The sequence below is a fragment of the Bombyx mori genome, chromosome 12, assembly GCF_030269925.1.
Source record: "Bombyx mori chromosome 12, ASM3026992v2".
Taxonomy (NCBI): domain Eukaryota; kingdom Metazoa; phylum Arthropoda; class Insecta; order Lepidoptera; family Bombycidae; genus Bombyx; species Bombyx mori.
In genome coordinates this window covers 8227491-8247242 of record NC_085118.1, presented here as the reverse complement: position 1 = coordinate 8247242, position 19752 = coordinate 8227491, and the positions used below count along the sequence as shown (strand labels likewise).

General features: G+C 35.2%; 1 protein-coding gene across 1 annotated transcript in view; it reads left to right on the top strand.

The window, feature by feature from the left end:
• Window positions 1-19752, top strand: part of LOC101744805 (protein O-mannosyl-transferase TMTC2) — a 117761-nt gene that overhangs the window by 58501 nt on the left and 39508 nt on the right. Inside the window, exon 4 of the mRNA XM_004929444.5 lies at window positions 18444-19428. Within this exon, the coding sequence (XP_004929501.1) occupies window positions 18444-19428 (985 nt within the window). The remainder of the gene's footprint in view (window positions 1-18443; window positions 19429-19752) is intronic.

The window sequence follows — 19752 nt, the reverse complement described above, 5'->3', positions numbered from 1 at the left end:
AAGTCGTCACCATCGCTCATGGACGTTTGATAAGGGCACGGTCAAGTCGCCCGTTTTAAGTCTCGTGTGAAGAAGTACTTGTCATAGCGCTCGGCGAATACCCGGCTGAGATTTCATTTCAGAGCCTTATTGTACATGACTTAAATGATCTCTTGAATTGTATTATAGATGAGCGACGCCGTTCTGGGTAGTTGTTATGAGCTCTACTCCAGTGACAGGTGGTGCAACTCTAAATTGCAGATAGCGGAATAATTTTAAGCAATTGCATAGAGAATTTTTTATGGAACGACTAATTCTATAATGCACAATTGAGGTTCATATTCAGACAAAAATTGGCAGTATTGGAACAAACTTTTTAAATGTTACTTAATTTAACTATGTCGTTGTCGGAGTATTTCGGATAAATTATACTGGATGTGGATTTTGCTTTGGTCAATTTCGTTTCAATACTTAAAGTTTGTTAGCTATATAAAATGGCTTTGGTAATAGACAAGACCACACTTTATTTTAGATAGCTGAAATTAACAAAAATACAATTTTTGAATGACATCACGAAGTCGGTCGCCCGGATCAGCAGAAACTCGTAAATTGTGCCATTGATACTGTTTTATTTTTGCCGAGTGATTACTGAGGGATTTGCATAAGCCGCGGACTTTTTGCAATTTCATTACTTTTACTCTTCCCACTAAATAAAAATACTAGATGGGACAGGCTCTCATATTTTTTTTTTGTGAAAGTAGCGCAAATCTTTATATCTATGTTGTCAGTTAGCACAAGAATTTCATAAATCCCTATATTAATGTTATTTATTAATTATTGTCAAAACAAATAGAACGAAAGTTACGAATATGATAGTATATGGGGATTGGCATGTGAGTGAAAAATTAGTTTGTTTATGTTTTGTTTATGTTTGTGTTTTGTTTTGTGCGAAAAAAATTTGATGGCATCAAATGAGTGAACAAACTGTCGGCCCATTTGGTATTACGTGGTCACTGGTGCCCATAAATTTAAGTGCATATACCACATCTCACCTTGAGATATTATGTGGAAGTCAATATAATCGCTACCGAATCTTTTATCCGCAGTGCATGAATACATTGTAGTAGAAATAGACAGGGCGGTGGTACCTGTCATTTTTGTTTTAAATGACGCCCTACCACTAGTAAGATCATAAATTGAAAGCTTAACACTTAACTTGATATATGGTGAAATAAATGGACGCTCTAGTAGACATATAATACAAATAATAGAACATATAAAATTTCTAATTAAATAAATAAAAGCCAGCCACAGAATCAATTTCAATACAATTTCATTCGTTATATTGGGGTTCGTTAATTTGCATCACACGATAATGAAATCTTGGCTTCGAAATTATAATCAGGATTAATAACAGGTTCAGCTGTTAGCAGCTCCCGTAATTTGGAATGATAATTACATATTAAGATTCTTGATTTTATAAATTACATATATTTAAAAATTGAATCTCTTGTGTCGAAACAGATATGTATATTGTTGTAACAACGTTACGATAAAGATAGTAAGTACTATGAGAATGAAAAAATAATGATAAAAAAATCATATCGCGTATTCAATTTATAATTTAAATATAAGAAAAAGTTATATTTCATTTGTTAATTAGTAAGATTAATAACTAGATTTGATATTCACATTTAATTTTTGATGTTTAACAATTAGTGGCTTACGAAAAGGACGACGCTAATTGCTTCACAATTAGTAGAAACTCGATAAAATAATTTGAGTTAATTAGTGGCATCAGTCATTTCGACTATCTCCGCTTTCAAGTTTTAATTGCTGAATATCGTCAGAGAACAAAATGTTTATGCAGCTTTTCTTTTTTGAAAAGGGTATAGTCGTAATATTTTGAGAATTTCAAAATTAAGTAGTGACTGCATTAGACAAATTTTGTTGTATATTTAAATCGTTACCTACCGATTTATTGTTTAAGAATGTCAATAGCCAACAACTTTGAAATGTACACGGTGCAACGGAATTGTTACTGAAGTAGAAAAGATAATATGTTACCTCTACATGAGCGGAAAAATCATATTATCCGTATGTTTGTTTTGATCCCGCGCGTCGACTACTGAGTTTATACTCGTAGAAGATTTGGTGCAGTACAAAACATTTCTAAAATTTAATATCTTCATGAGACGCGTATTTTTGAGTGATACTTTGATCTTCTCTAATAATAATATCTCTTTGTAGCTTAACTACCTTAAGTAGTAACTCATTTTGTCACTACTACTATAATGTACATTCGTAAGCGCGTGGCCTCCGCGTGGTGCCGGCTCCGGAACAGCCCGAACAGCCTCCTGGCTGCGATAGGGAGTCGCCATTGCTGCCCTACACTGAGGCACTGGAATGAAGTCCATGCTGGCTCAAGACCAGCCATGGTCAATGTAAAATAAATAAAATGAGCTGCTTTTTTTTAAGACAGATTTTGTATTAATAACACTTCAAGATTTTGTATTACTATCACTTGATATGGAATTTAATTCTGAAATAAAAATTTATTATTATTATTATTATTAATAGTTTTGGTACTTCAAGAAGGCTGGGGTACAGATATACGGATTTTGTTTTTTGTCAATATACTGGGTGTTAGAAGACCGCTTTCGAAAACGAAGACAGACGATAGTACTAATTGATTTGATGATGGGAAGGAAAAAAAAACGATTCTGATTTAAAAAAAATATTCATAATTTTAAAACGTTTTATTAGCATTATTTACGCTCCGACATGTTAGTACAGCTAAATGAAACAATAGTTTCATAAAAAATACATTACTTTACTTATAAAAAAAACCAGCAATGAAACACAAAATCTAAAACAGCTGATGCTCGCATCAAGGAACGCGAGGGCGCGGAGCGGCGCAGACGCGCGATCGCACAATTACTTGTTTACAACATTCGTCTTCGTTTTCGGAAGCGGTCTACTAACATCCAGTATAATGTCAATAGTTATATACTATAGACTAAAGCGAGACGAAATTAAAAAGCCAATTTTACATTCACAATGACAATAACAATGTATTGTTTAAAAACGAAGGTCTTGTTTTATATCTAAGCCACGACTTAATGAGTTGTAAAATGCCAGCACAGCAAGTGCGACTAATTATTTCTCTTGGTAATTGTAGTGCTAAGAAAAATGGCGGTATTTTTTATAACGTCATCAAGTATTTTTCTTTTTTGTATTATTTGTTAGTGTATTTAGATGTAATACTTGTTCAATGATTGATATTGTCCACTGTGATCACTGATATCTCAAAATTTAAACTCATTTTATATATTATGCTTGATCTTTTGTTATGCTACTGATATATGTGAAAAAAAAATTCGATGACGAGAAGAAAGAAAAGAAAATCAGCTAGCAAACACAGGAGAAAGAACACTTAATAATTTTTTCTTTGTGTATTGTTTTATGAATGTACTGGTATTTAGAAATTCTTCAAAAAAAAATTTTATTTTCTTCTGAATATACAATATCTTTTTGATTTAAAATATTATTGTATCAAAATTTATTTTCATCAATGTTTCAAACAACACAAAATTAAAGAATTTCAAATTAAACAAAAATCTAATAAGCTAATCGTAGTTTTACAAGTATGAGTACTCAACAAAATTAAAACAAATTATATCGCCGTTGCCGATTATGACGATCAAGCGATAATTTCGTTCACCTTATATTAAATTAAAATATAACGTTGGCGGCAAAGCTGTAGAGAAAATTCTAAATTATATTTATAAAAACAATTGTTGTTAAGTAGTACGATCATTATAAAACTGACCCACCGTTTTAGGCTCGATTTACTAACAGCTTGTTTTCAACTTTTCCCGTAACTTCGTGATAATTTTATGAGTGTTACACACGAAAGTTCAAGTGGCTGAATTAAGTCTAGTTAACTAGAATACGTTTAACATTGTTTTTTTTTATTGCCATGAACCTGTTAAGGATTGGCCCAAATTGTTTTTTTGTTTTACTACGTAATTTTAGCTAAGGCCTAAATCATTAAATTGTGATATGTGACCGCAGAAAATGTTAATTAACCTCATTATTACTAGGTCGAAACATATAAGGCAATAACGCCCTTGTATGTCTGGGGTTGATGTTAAAAGTGTAATTAAAACAGTTAGGTGGAAATATGAAGTGTAAAGTCATCGTTCTGTGTTAGAATTATTTACTAGTTTTTTTTTAATCGCGATAAAATTATTCGATTTAAAAATTATTACTAAAACTCTTACTTAAAAAATAGTTCTCGAAAAAACCAACACACTGAGTCGTAATCAAATGTAAATCTGACTCTCCAGTCATAATGTAATGTTGTCATAACGTATTCTCTCTAATAGGTTGTTCATTTAAACATAGAACTAGACGATGACCGAGCTTTGGTCGTTTTTTTTTTTTTGATAACGCCATCTTGTTGTGTCTTTAAAGCGGTTAGTTGCCCTCAATTAAGAAAAATAGTATTATTATGCGCCAACAGATGTCGGGAAGAGTTGATTATTGAAAATAAGAATAAAACAACATTTTCTGAAAATAAATAGTAGCTAGATCGATTTATCGCCCTCAAAATCCCCTGTATACTAAATTTTATGAAAATCGTTGGAGCCGTTTCCGAGATTCAGGTTATATAAATATTAATATACAAGAATTGCTCGTTTAAAGGTATAAGATAAGATAATTTAAAAAAGTCGACCGTGTATCACATTCAGAACAATCACATTCAGAACAATACGAAAAGTTCATAATTAAAATGTAAATTCAATACTGAGGATCCGAAGTTCCTCTTGAAAATTGTAATTGAACGTTCGTGATTAAACGTTTGCAGACACGTAAGTGGCTGATAGACTTGTAACATTAATTGGAGCATCGAAATGTGGATCGCAAATATTCCTAACGTCAGCACAACGTACTGAACCACTCGCTGGGAGCGACGAAACATTTATGATATTACAAATCAATCCATTTGTACATACCAAATGAACACTTCTGTTTATCTCTGATACACAGTTTAGAATAAATACTGGACTGGAATTGAGGTCGATACTATAATTGAGATTTGCCAATGTTGTTCTGAATTTAAAAAATCGAAAATACGATGTTCCAACATGCTTAGCAGTATCTATTGCTGGAAACACATTTTGGTTTTATTATTTTATTTTTTTAAATTTCCTGATACTTTTAATCCATAGTATGAATAGGTGAAAATCTTGTGTTACGTACTGGCGCTTATTACGTTTGTATCTCTATAATTGTAGAGCTCTTTTTTATTTTAATCATTCCTTCGCTGCTGAGGATTGTGAATCTGTACTACTTTTTGAACAGTATGCGTCCATTTGCTGCGATCAGCCGCTGTGTGAATTACGGCGCTGTCATGTAAATCCAGTTGGTCAGATATTTGATTCGTCCAACGTGTGGGCACCGGCCTCTTGACATTTTCCTTTCACACTTTACTGTCGTATACTTAGGAGCACTTGATTTCATTAGCTTACCACTTCTTAATTATTATGTAACAATGAAGGATCTCAAAATAATCTCATAAAATCTATTCAAAATTTGATTTTAAATTAGAAATTGTTCATTTTTAGCTTAAGTTAGAACGAACGAGTCAATCCTTAGAAAATACCGGGCCGTAGACACCACATAGTAAATATACCCGCCCACCTTGAGATATGAGATGGAAATCTCATCTACATCAGAATATCGGTTATCGGTATCTCTTGAATCCGGAACGCATGATTGCTTCACGGCAGATAAATAGGAAATAAAGTCGATTTAGCGTTTTCGGAAGTAGGTGATCTTTCGTGCTTCACCTTCGCCGGGTGTATCCGGGCACTGTCTCATCCGCGACGCTGTGAGGATTACGTTTGTTTACTCAACGGCTCGGTACAAAGAGAACACTCTGTTGACTCTTGCTGTGACGGTAAATACTCGGTTTACCATTATTTACGGGCAAGCGTGATACGTATTTCGGAATAAATATCTAAGAAAACATTAAAACTTGTTCCATACATTTATAACGGCCCGAAACCATAAAACGCGGTAAACAAATTCTATACATATGTCTGAAATTGGGATTGAGGTAAAGTGAAAACATGATTATTATTTTTTTGGTTTGCGACAAAAAACACCCTACAAAGTAAATCGACTTTTTGATCTTTGTAAATATTGTGTTTATTTTTGCGAGCAAGTATAATACGTGTACGCCTGTTTATAATACATATTTGCAGGAAGATTTTTGGAAGTCATTTGACTTGAGTCGTGTATGAATCGAAAATGTGTAGTCGTTCTGTTTGTTCGCACAGAATGAAATTTAATCCTTATCGATCATTAGGGCATATTCTGCGTTCGATATAAACATGTATGTGTACATGTACATATGTACTACGTTCAATTACAATTTATATACCTTCGATATCAATGGGATCTATTTCCAAAATTTCAAGCAATTTACGATTTATTCTCCTTTTATAGTTGTAATCTATAGATCTTTCTAACAATAACATTTTGGAATTAAATGTGTCTCATCAAAATATCATATCATATTATATGTATCAGTGTATCACTGAATCACTTATCTTTGATTTCTCGGAATGCGAATTAATAATCCGAATTGCAGGTTTAATTCTTAATAATAAAAAATATACTAATCTTCTTTTTGACTGATATAAAGACGAACAATTATTCCGCGACCTCCGGAAATAGATCCGCCGATAAAAAATATGCCTATCACATGAAATAATCAACAAACACCCCAATAGCCGGCGGCTATTGTTTTCTTTTAACTGCGAGGAACACCGCGAGCGCACTCAATTATTTATTTTAGTACATTTTAAAATGGAAAGTTAATGTGAGCTTTTCACGCAACGTTACGCACCGCCAACATTGCTCGTCTAAAACTAATTTATACGCAATATTTTTTCTAACAATCGTTTTATTAGATTTTGTTTCAATACAATTTTCGAATACTCCAACCGTTTACTATTTCATTAGAGCAATAAAGCATCGTAAAAGTTTCGTATTTGTAAATATTCTAAATGCTTTCACGATTTGTTTTTGTATGAAATGTTCATTTCACAATTTGATGTTTAGTTACTTAGTATTGTCAAATACAGGGTATAATAAAGTAATCGGTCCTAGAAATTTTAATAAGGAAAATGTTCCATGCCAATTAGTAGACAATATTATGAATGTAGTAATATAGTATTCGTGGAAATTATTGTTTATTTACTGAGCTAGGCATACTCCATTATGCATGGTCCACGACAGGGAACCGAGCTGTACATGGCGGAGAAAGATGGTTCCGTATCTTTGCTTGTTTAAATTAGTACAGACTTGTTATTCCAATGCTCGGCAGTGATAAATCGTGGCAAGCGATTCTCGATCTCTACGAGTGCATCAACCGGGAAGGTCTTGATGTCTGTAGCGCTGACGACCGCCAGTATGGTGTCCAGTGGGGGTAAGGTGGTGTGGATGCACTCCGCATGAAACGCATTACTTTGCCTCCCATATGTTTCGGTTGAGTTCTGTCGGACGTGGGCTGTTGAGCGACAGGAGTTTATCCGTAGTCAACTTTTTTTGTGGGATGGAAGAAGTACGCTTAACTAGGACAGGTGGGCACCGCAATCTGCTGTGAAGGTGGACGACTATTCCGAGTTGTACGAGATCACTGACCCCTGACATCTGCTATTCTTTTATAAACAGCTCATGTTTTACGACATATTTTTCCTTTCATGTCGATTTAACAAAAGTTACATACGACACGTAAGGTTTATTATGTATTTTTAAAATAATAAAAAGTAAATAATATATAAATATAATGTGTAAAATATAAAATCGCTATGTAGTACTACTTTCCGGTTTGAAGGGTTGAATAGTACTTAAGCAAAACAATTGAGACTTCGACTTTATATCTCAAAATAGACGGCGTATTCACGTTCAGGTTCCGGTAACGTCTTATCGTCATTTAGAGGAATAAAAATGTGTCTTTCAATACGTCATCATAATATTAGTGATATTCACGATAGAAGATGAAAGTGGCAACCAGTAGTAGTACTAATAGTATCTCGAAGAGACCGCGATCGCGTACACCCTCAATATTTCTAGAGACTATACACCGTCTATTTCTTCAGTTTTTGCGAATCGCTGTCATAACTAATGCATTTTTCGTCGTCAGTGACCACACTGTACAGTACCGTAGCAATTATTTTAATGTGACTTCTGTCATTTAAGATTCAATGCGCTGTACAAAATGGCTGCTTCGTTACGTCACAGAAGCTTCTGGAAAACGCTGCGTTGCACGACAATGAGCTCAAGATAAAGTATCGAAACTGTAAACAGCGATATAAATTTAGAAATTCTTAGAATAGCTTCTTTTTGAAAACATAATGCGTTTTAGTACCGAGTTCGCGTTTTAGAGTTTCAATGTGTATAGACTCGCTGTTCCAAATCGAATCAAGGTAGTGATTTTGATTATATATAGATATTATGTATCACTGTCATGACTTAATTATAATCTAGTTAGAGATAAATTTGAGTTCGAAAAAAAAACCATATCTTACTCCAGTTGCATTAAATGGTTAATTTTGTAATTTATAGAATTTATGCATAAATTCCCTTTTTGCTGGGGGATTTTTTTTAATTTTTTTTATTGCTTTGATGGGTGGACGAGCTAAAGCCTACCTGGTGTCAAGTGGTTACTGGAGCCCATAGACATCTACAGCGTAAATGCGCCACCCACCTTGAGATATAAGTTCTAAGGTCTCAGTTTTAGAGTACAGCGGCTGCCCCACCCTTGAAGCCGAAACGCATTATTGCTTTACGGAAGAGATAGGCAGGGTGGTGGTACCTAGCCGTGCAGACTCATAAGGCGTCCTACCACCAGTAAAAATAGAAAATATATAATAGCTTCACAAATTAGATATGACTTGTTTCCAATAACTATAATTAAATAAATGAGTATGCTCAATACGAGATTTCTCAAATCGAGTAAAAGAAAAGTTGTGAAGAATTCAATTATTTCTTTAATATGTATGCACATATGACACAAACGACTGGATAACCTATGTCATAAGTGGAAATAATTATAGTTTTTACTTATTTACGGTAATCTTCTATTCAAACCCTAACTTTACGAAGCTGTTATGTTGAGTTTTGGCGTGTCTAACTCATAGTGTATGAAGGAATTCACGGTTTACCTGGTATTTGGTGGTTACCGGAATCTAGGACAATAAAAAAGTAAGCGCTTTGTGAAATAAGGAAGTCGTTCTTTAATGCGTGTTAGATTACGTATTTCTCCAGAAAAAAATATAGGTAATTGACTGCAGAGCTGAACACAGGCATGGTCGCATCGCTCGATACGAATATGACTTCTATAATTTACAATTATTTTTAATAATTTTTAATTTAATTTTTAAAATACATATTTTTGTTTAAATGTTTCTGTAAATACAGCACATTTAAAATAAATTCAAATTATACATAACTTGAAAAAAAGAATAAACAGTGTGAGCTTCTTTATGAACATGTGAGTTTTTTAGGTCGACTGAAAATAAATACCTTCATGTATGATAATATATTTTAGTACCTAACACGAAATTGGGTATTGCTTACAAAGTGGTACCAGGTGAGTTGGCGCTCGTCTGACATCGTAAGATTTTATGAAGCGTAAAAATTGTCATTTCGAGTATGTAATCGTCAAATAGAAAAAGGGCTCTATTCTGTTGCATCAGGCGCTTAGTCCTATGCGTATATCTTCTCCGTAACGCACCCCATGGGACCCCGGTTGGGTGGTCGTCGATGAAATGGCCCCTAAAATAAGTACACGATTAAATTACTAACCTAATGCGCGAGTGCTTAATCATCACCACATTCTACCACCAGCAATTGGTACTCATATTCATTGGTTAATGGGCTTTATTGAAGTGAGAGAGATTTTCTGTTTAATCTAGCCATTGAACCAGCACGCGGTAACCATTTTAATAGATCGGTTGGATTTGGTAGAAGAATTAATTAATACTGACCCATCATTATCATTGGGCTATATACTCGTGGCGGTTGTAGCGATTTCCCGCAGTTAGTAATAAAGATGACGTTATCGAATTATGATTTTCATTAGTTATCATCTCGGTTGTGGGTAGTTTCCGCGTGTTGTGTATAGACCGAGTTATCGACAAGTGAAAGTGAGTCAAAACAGGGGACACAACTTTTCAAAGGGTTTTTATTTTATTTTGATGCAGCCCACCTTAAGACAGCATCGGAATTTGAATTACATTGCCACTTCCGCTGTACTGCCCGAAATGAAGCAGTAGGTAACTGGAGGAGGCCAAGGACGTAAACCGGTATCCTTTGATAACTAGCCCCACTTGATCTAGTTTGATAAGTAACTAAAATTTATAATCGATAAGATCCTCTGATCGAATCTTCCCTCTACCGAACATCACTTCGATATTGTAGCGTTCCGTAAATCAATTGAAAACGATTTGTTTTAACTGAAGATATAGGAAAGATAGCCGTTATATAAAATTCGTAAAAATAAGATAAATGCAAATAGCTTTAATAAAGTCGACAGTCTCTTGAACATGTCGTGTTGAACCTGAACACATCTATTTAATGAGAGAACATTGTTGAGTGACGGGAGACATACCTACGTTGTGATATTTTCAAGACGACGACGCTTGAGGCATATTTTTTTTTACATAATACAGTCACCCAGTATCTTGAATTTGATTAAGTTTAAAAATAATAATAAAAACTCATTCAAGTATACAATGTTTGGATCATGGTTTGTTTATCCGTGTGACGCGTTCGGGCGTCATTTATACGATTGAGTTGAGATTTTGTACACTTGTTGTCTTTAGCGAGGATTTCTAGCGTAATACTTATTTTGGGATGTCGATTGGCGTGCCGGTCGTTTCAATAAAAATGGTAAAAATCGTACAACCATTTATAAACGGTTGTACGATTATTTCAGACATAATTTCGTGATAGTTATAATGTATTGGTGGGGCTTGCTACTTAATTTTTGAAAATAATTGTAGAATGATTTTAATTTGATTTTTTTTTACACTTGTAAGCAGATGAGCATACAGCCCACCTGATTAAACACAAAAAAATAACGAAATTAGTGCATAGCAGTTCTTTTTATTCGTGCTTACTTTTGTTTAATGGTTGTCTAGGAGAGAATGCTTTGCGGGACAAGTCCGTCTATTGTAATTTAATGTTTGAATTGTATTCGTGATGTGCAATCAATATAAATATATTATTAATAGTATATAAAAACTCAGTCAGAAAGATTAACTGGTAAGACATTTGATGCTACTAAGTGCATACCGGAGCCCTTAGACATGACAAAGTGAGCTCCCCATCTCAAGATGTTAGGCCAAAGATTTAGCTAAAAGAAATACTTTAAAAAAGCGGCGTTGTATCTCATGGTTAATAGCGGAACAGATTTATCACTTTACAACTAATCATAAAATAAAATCAAGTGATTGTCGTCAAGTAACTACTATCTACTGCCTCTTTATTCCAATAAATTTATACTAGTCAAGTACATAAACATTAGCTAAATGTATGTACGTGTGTTAGGAATTGAGCTGTGCATTTTCCCGTCAGTTTCAAAGTAGGCTGCGTTATTGTTAACCGAGGAAAGCACAAAGGCGAGGCAAGTTTTGTCTATTGTCAAGTTGTGTAAAGTTCGTTAATGTACCTAAATTATAGGGATACGATGAATAATGGAATTACAGTGTGACTAAAGTCACTATGTTTCAATATTATATTAGTTTAGTTGGTGGCATCAAGAATTTAATTTCATTATTTGTAGAGAAACTTATGTAATTCAATATATTTGGTTTATTCATTGTTCAATAGAACAAAGAACTTCGTGGAAAATGTTACATCATCATTTTTCTCGATAAAAGTATTCTTCGAAATCACCATGAGCTCAACGGGATGTATTCCTGCTTTATATGTATAAAACCCTCGTTGGGATGTAAGAGAAGCTAAAAGAGAAACGCGGCGGTGAGGCGGTCTACATCTTTAGTTATAATAAGACAGGCTAACAGCATAGGACCGGCTACAGTTATACCCGAACTAGGCACGATTTCTCTCATAACGTTATTTGCTGCTCCATACGTGACTCGAATTTCGGCAGTTACCTGTTCATGACGATATGAAATTTGTTCGCCACAAGAAACTTGCTTATTTACAGTTAAAATTACAGTTGGAGTTTTGAAACGTGAGCAACAGTTTCGGCTATAACCAAGGAACAGTACTTGTTGAGGTAGTTTTTATGCATAAGTTAGTTTTTGTTAAGAAGGAATTGCACTGTAGTTTGAAGGATTGAGTGGCGCTAATACAAAATTAAAACGAATTCTTCAACCTTACATCTCATTGCATGGGCTTACAGTAATCATTTAAAATAAATTAACCATGAAGTAAAATAGTCGCGCGCTACAAATATTAGCTTGCGTGAATAAAACTTTAAAATATTCCAATAAATCATCATCATCATCATCATCAGCCTTTATCTGCCCACCGCTGGACATAGGCCTTCCCCAATGCTTTCCACAGAATGCGGTCCTCCGCCTTCCGCATCCAACGACTTCCCGCCGTGCGCACTAAGTCGTCGGTCCAACTGATTGGAGGACGCCCCACGCTCCTGGTTTCGTCCTGGGTACGACGTTAAGCTTCCTAGTCGCCAACCCGCATGCACAGCATGGTGACTTAAGGGTACGAACTTCCCAACGACAGGATACAGATTTCCAATAAATATTAAAATTTAAATAATTTAAACGTAATTTTAGCGAAGTTGACACAATTAATTTAGTAACATTGAATCACTGGGTTCAGTCATACCCGCTAAGAAGTATAATATTTTTATTTTTATTACCAGGAAAAGTTGAACACTGACGTATATCCATTCAATTGCCTCGTGCCGTATTTGATGGAATATTTCACTTTCCATTAGCCTTAATCATACCCCCAGGAAGATATTAAGAAGAATTGGGAGTGATAAAAAGCGGTTCGAAATTAAAGAGCTTTTTCCTGTTGTAGAAATGTCGAATAGTTATGAGGGCATTAAAGTTAATGGTGCCCTCAACACCGGCCGCGTACCTCGCTTTATAGACGGTGCAAAAATGTTTACTTTATTCCTAGTCTATATAACTATATATAGAATGTTTATTTACTAGAGTAAAACAATATAAAAAAATTTAGATATAATATAAAACTATCAACTTCTTAAAGTAAATTTTGAGCCTAAAGCCTGCAATTAGACTAAAACTTCGTATATATTTATATACTAGCTTTTGCCCGCGACTTCGTTCGCGTGGAATGGTTCACAAATAATGCTTTTTTTTTAGAACAAATTTGGTTAGCATAAAAAACGTTATAGTGAGCCAACCTTAACATGTAGACATATGCTGTCGCGGACTTTTTTTAGATCTTTTAAAGGGGAACAATTCTCTCATACATTATTTTAGCGAAACTTTAACTGTTTCTGCAGCGCACGCAGCGACATTTTTTTTATTCCCTCAGAGGGACGATGAGCCTTCCACTAGATCTACAATAAGAAATGAGTTACTTTTTAATAGCTTGTGGGAGAAATAGACAAGACGGTGGTACCTTATTTTTTTTTTGGAGTTTACTCCTTTAGAATCGATTTACATATATAGGCCCGGGGTATGAAAATTATGGGGACCAAAATCGTACTAGCATGTCACACGAAATGCGTTATGCGCCTGATTGGCTCCTGATTGCGTGATGCGTGCGCGCGCCAATCAAAATCGTACTAGCATGTCACACGAAATGCGTTATGCGCCTGATTGGCTCCTGATTGCGTGATGCGTGCGCGCGCCAATCAGGAGCCAACGCGCGGCCGCGTTATTGCAGGTGACGCCGGGCTGCTGCGCCGGCAGTCCGCCACAAAGCCTCGTACTGATCGCGCGTTTCTCTCATTATTGTATTTTCATATATTTGTTAGTCGTTTGTTTTGTGTCTCGTTAATTTGTTAATAATCTGTAGTGTATCGTGTTGTCGTAATATAGAACTATTTCTCGTATTGTTTCGTTTAATTTTTTATATCCAGTAAACTCCAGTCGTGCGTCGGAGCGGACACACACACTTTTTTTTTTTGCCTTTGTAGGCAGACGGGCATACGGCCCACCTGATGGTGAGTGGTTACCGTCGCCCATGGACTTCAGCAATGCCAGAAATACCTACCTTGCAATATACCTACCTTTCCACCAGTTATTAACTATGGCTCTAGGGGTTATAAATGAGGGTGTTCGGCAGGTATCACACAATCAGTCATTGTGGCTAATCTTGGAAGAAGCCTATGTCTACTGGTAATTTTGATGTAAGAAAATATGTGAGGTGGGAATCCTGCTACTGATATAATATAAAGCTAGGGATAGAATAAGTAGTTGAAGTAGTCACATACCCATTATCTTCTGTCTTACATTCTTAAGTCAAAGATCTATTTATTTATTTTTTATTGCTTAGTTGAGTGGACTAGCTTACAGCCCACCTGGTGTTAAGTGGTTACTGGAGCCCATGGACATCCACAACGTAAATGCGCCACTCACCTTGAGATATAAGTTCTAAGGTCTCAAGTTTAGTTACAACGGCTGCCCCACCCTTAAAACCGAAACGCATTACTGCTTCACCGCAGAAATAGGCAGGGTGGTGGTACCTACCCGCGCGGACTCACAAGAGGTCCTACCACCAGTACAGATCTATAAGTAGCTTAAAATATGAAAATTCCACGAATAAAACAACAGAAAACTCAATACAGAAAACTGCACCATAAAATAAGCAATCAACATAACTTTCTCACTAATCAGACAAAGAAGATACTGTTTAAATTACAAAGTTTTCGAAACGGAATTGGCAAATGAGACGGCATTTGCGAGGCGGCGTTGCGATGGTAATGTCAGCCAGCCACTAAATTTTCCAAATAAGTGCTGTGCTGGCGTCAATATTTAGGTCGATCATTTTTCCTTATTTCCACGTGCAACCGGCAGAATGTTTTAAATTTTTACTGGTGGTAGGACCTCTTGTGAGTCCGCACGGGTAAGTACCACCGCTCCGCCTATTTCTGCCGTGAAGCAGTAAGCGTTTCGGTTTGAAGGGCGGGGCAACCGTTGTGACTATACTGAGACCTTAGAACTATATCTCAAGGTGTGTGGCGCACTTACGTTGTAGATGTCTATGGGCTCCAGTAACCACTTAACACCAGGTGGGCTGTGAGCTAGTCCACGCATCTAAGCAATAAAAAAAAAATCTATCGTAAATTAGTCAAAAGGGGTAATAATAATAGCCTGAATATTTTTTACACACGACATTAAGAAATTAAAAACAATTGCTATCAAACTGCCGAGAGACACCAATTACTAAAACAAGCGATATCACGCTAATGCAATATTGACAACCATTTGAATATTCAATAGTGTTCGATTTCTCTAACACATCGGAATAGAGGTGAGAAAAGATTCGTTTTATTATTCAGCTCCCTACACCCTAATTCCGACTGATTAATATGTAGTTCATTTAAGTTTCTCTGAGATTTCCGGTTAGCCCCCACACAGTCTCCCTTGGTCGTGTAAATTGTGCTAGGAATCCGAAACGGCATCGTTAGTTCTGCACAGGGGTTTCCCCAGGGCTAGGTCGAACAGGGGACGAGGGAACCTTCATAAATCTTTTCCTCGACCTTCCCGCCACTAACAAGCCGGCAGCGCGCTCGACTCGTGTGAATCGAACCCCTCCGCTAGTAAATAACCCTAAAAACTTTCATAATAACACCACTTTAAGTAGATTAAAATACCTGGTTGATCGTATTTCCATATTAATCATGTAGTGCTTGGGAGGGTGTGGGTGTTATATTGCTAGCAGTAATTTAATAACCTAAGGGATGTCTCGCCGCGAATATCGTCTGCATAAATCAATTTTCTCGAAGAGCATTCTGTTTTGGGATTCAATTTTCTCACATATGAAGAAAGTAGCGATTATAAATAAATACAATGTTATCTATATATTAATACGTGAAGCAAAAACTTTGTATCCCTTTTTAAGAAAATTGCGCGGACGGAGGATTATGAAATTTTCCACACTTATAGAAAATATAGAGAAGAAGTGCACGATGCTAATATTTTTTTTAAATAATGCATAAAAGATACATTAAATCAATAAATCAATAAAGAAAACATTACACACACTACCATGTATTTGACACACACACATATACTTTTTGTTTATTGCCGTGAAGTATTGTCAAACTTTTGTTATTGCTTAAAGTCTGTAGTCAAATTGAAAATAGGTTAGTATTGTTTATCTTCAATATTACGAGTATTTGTCTATAGTGTAATCTTGGCGAAATCTGTAACAATAGGACCATAATAATGTTGAAACTTATAATTCAATTAATTATTGTCGAATTTCGACTACGGCGGGACCACTAGTTGTTGTAAACACTGTAAAATTTTCTTTAACGATATGAAATGTCAATGTTTGGATATTTAAAATGCCACGATTGTGGCAATTTTTAGTAATTATATGTGTGTTATGTATTGTATTTTTTCCTACATTTTGGTAATAAATTTCACGCTTCTTCGTTCAAAAATTATGAACTTCCACCTTTTAGTTGAACTCTCATTCAATCTTTGATGGAAAAAAATTAAAAAAGTGTACCAGCATATCTAGCTAGATGCAAGGGTATGAAATTTCGGATTTCTTACATTGAGAAATACGAATTTTCCTGCATACATACACTGATTGAACATTCCTACATACACTGGTTGAACGAAGCAGTATTTTACTTTTCTCCTCAGGGGCTGTAATTACCAAAAATCCTTCTTAAGTTTCTTTACTACATTAATCTAAATATAATTTCAAGTCTTTAGGTCTAGCGACTTAAGCTAAACGTTGATAAATCAGTTCGAACAAGTAATCGTAAATGTATGTACTTATAAATCAGTCGATCAGTTACAATCAATCTAAATTTCAAGTTATAGCGTTTTAATATCGAATAGAAGCATTCTATGCTGCGAAGTATCGACGCTCCTGAAGTAGATTATAGTTTTTTAGAATCATTTATAACTCAGAAAAATGAACTATTGAAGGCATTTTTTATTGATTAGATGGGTGGACGAGTTCACAGCCCACCTGGTGTTAGCGGTTACTGGATCCCATAGACATCTACAACGTAAATGCGCCACCTTGAGATATAAGTTCTAAGGTCTCAATATAGTTACAATATTATAGTAATTTAGGCTGTATGAACAAGTCATAAAATATTCGAAGGTGTTGCAACTGTATACTACGTACTTGTACAAAATCGTATTAAAACTCGAATGTAATTAAAACTTCAACCTCGTGCTTCGTATAATATCTGATAGAGCATGAAATAGTCTGTTAAAAGTTTTTGTAATTTAAAGTAAATTTCACTACGATACATTATGTTGAAATTGTTATAGCATGTCACTAGCGCCGTGACTGTAACGTGTAAAATGTTGTTAATTCATTTTTCTATAAAAATTTCGCGGAAATCGCCTCCATTTCACAATTTTAAAAGTTAGTTAAGCCGTGAAAAATCCGATATCATAGTCACCACTGCGTTGGTTTCGCTCACATTTCGTATTGTTTGAGAGGACAAACAAAAAGCCAGTTACAAACTTCTGTTTTAGTTAAGTTAAGTTTTACTTTAATGTAAAACACGACATGAAGATATTATGTGAGAAAAATTAAAATGTAATAGTATTGAGGAAGTTTTTTTTTATATACGAGCAATGGAAATCGGCTTTACCCTACGCCATGTTGTTTTGGTACTTGCCAAGAAAGTTGCCTTGATGCAGGTGGTTTTTTTAGGACAAGTTTGTTTGAATCTAGAATTCTTCTAAAGGTCAAACGAATGCAAAGTGAATTAAATTAACAAGTGCATTTTGTCGACAGTTTGCTGTCATAGTTTTTAATTTCTTAAAACTTAACATAGACAGTTCTTAAACAGTTTATTGTTTCAAAAACTTCTTTGACCCGTAGCTTTTTCCCGTTTTTCACATTTTCCATATTAATTTCAACAGCTCAACGCTGTCAGTTTAATATTTTTTCTTTCATCTTACGCACAAAGTAAATGCTTGTACTTTTCATTTTCACAAGCTGAAAAATATTACAGTTGTTTACAAAGCAGAAAAGCATATTATAAGTGACGGGTTGTAAAAAATCTATACTTCCGATCGGATCGCGGCAAATTCTTCGACAGATATTAATGAAATATTGCTCTGAGGCAATCAATCACCAGGACTGGGAAGAAATAAGGATATTTACAAAAATAAAACTAACTTTTCTCTCCGTAATAAAAGTGAAGTTTTGACCTAAAAATTGTTGTTGTTTGTGCAAAGAGCTGATCGGCATTTCTTTTGTTTCAGTGGAGATGGCGAAGTGTCTGCGCGCTCAGCATGGGCGGCTTCGCGTTGCTTTACTGGCGGCTGAGACTAGCCGGGGTACCTGCTCCGTTTGCAGCAGCTGATAACCCAGCCTCAAGAGATCCCTCACTTTTTACAAGAGTCTACACTTTTGCCTACCTTCCCATTTTCAATTTTTTTCTTCTGATTTTCCCCTATCACCTCAGTTTCGATTGGTCTATGGACGCTATACCAAGAATAGTTACTATACTTGATCCACGTAACATCTTCACAATGGCGTTTTACGCTGTCATATCTAAAGTAACTTGGCGGCTCTTAGTTAATGAATTCAAAAAACCTCCAGATAATTTAGTCAGAGAAATGAAATTCTACAAAAAGCAAAGTTGCAAGACTAAACATAGATGGAATTATAATAACTGCAAACAATACAATAGAGGACAAGACTGTGTCGAGAGAAAAAGCTATCATGGTCCGCACAAAGAGAATGTATCATCTAAAAAGCTATTGTGTCCGTGCACCGGTTGCAAACATTCGCTCACTGATGAGCACACGAGCTTGTGCCGAGCTAGTAACAACAACAACATTATGATGCATAATTCTGTTTGCATTTGCCCAATACCTCATTCTAAAACTAGGACACAGAATCTTTACAGAATAGTTAATCGCAGTCCGCAAGTTGCATTTTTAATGTTTGTTGCTTTTATGGTTTTGCCATTTATACCTGCAACGAATTTTTTATTCTACGTCGGTTTTGTGATTGCTGAAAGAGTGTTGTATACCCCTAGTGTAGGCTTTTGTTTATTACTTGGACTTGGGGCTGGAACTTTGACAAAAAATTGGCACCGAAATGAGAAACGAAGTAGGATATTTATGATGTCGCTTCTCATATTACTTTCGGCCATGTGTGCTAGGACTTTATCAAGAAATATTGACTGGAGGGATGAAGAAAATCTGTTCAAAAGTTCGTTGCATATCAATCCACCAAAAGGTTAGTATGCTTTATAGTCTGTATTATTATTATATTAGTTATGATGATGATTACGATAATAACGATGATCAAAGACCGATCGACTATATCTTATATATGTTGTTAATTTCGGTATTGCCATAATTTTTATCATTATATATTCATTGACAAGCACCGTTTCAAAATGCTGCGAGTTAAGGCATTAATATCTGAGCTAGATAAAGCTGGCCTCCGTAATTTATTTAATATTTTTATTTATTTATTTATGTACACACAGAAAAGAAGACATAATACAGAGTAATAGGAAAATTATGTACAAAGGCACTGCTTATTTCTTTAAGAAAT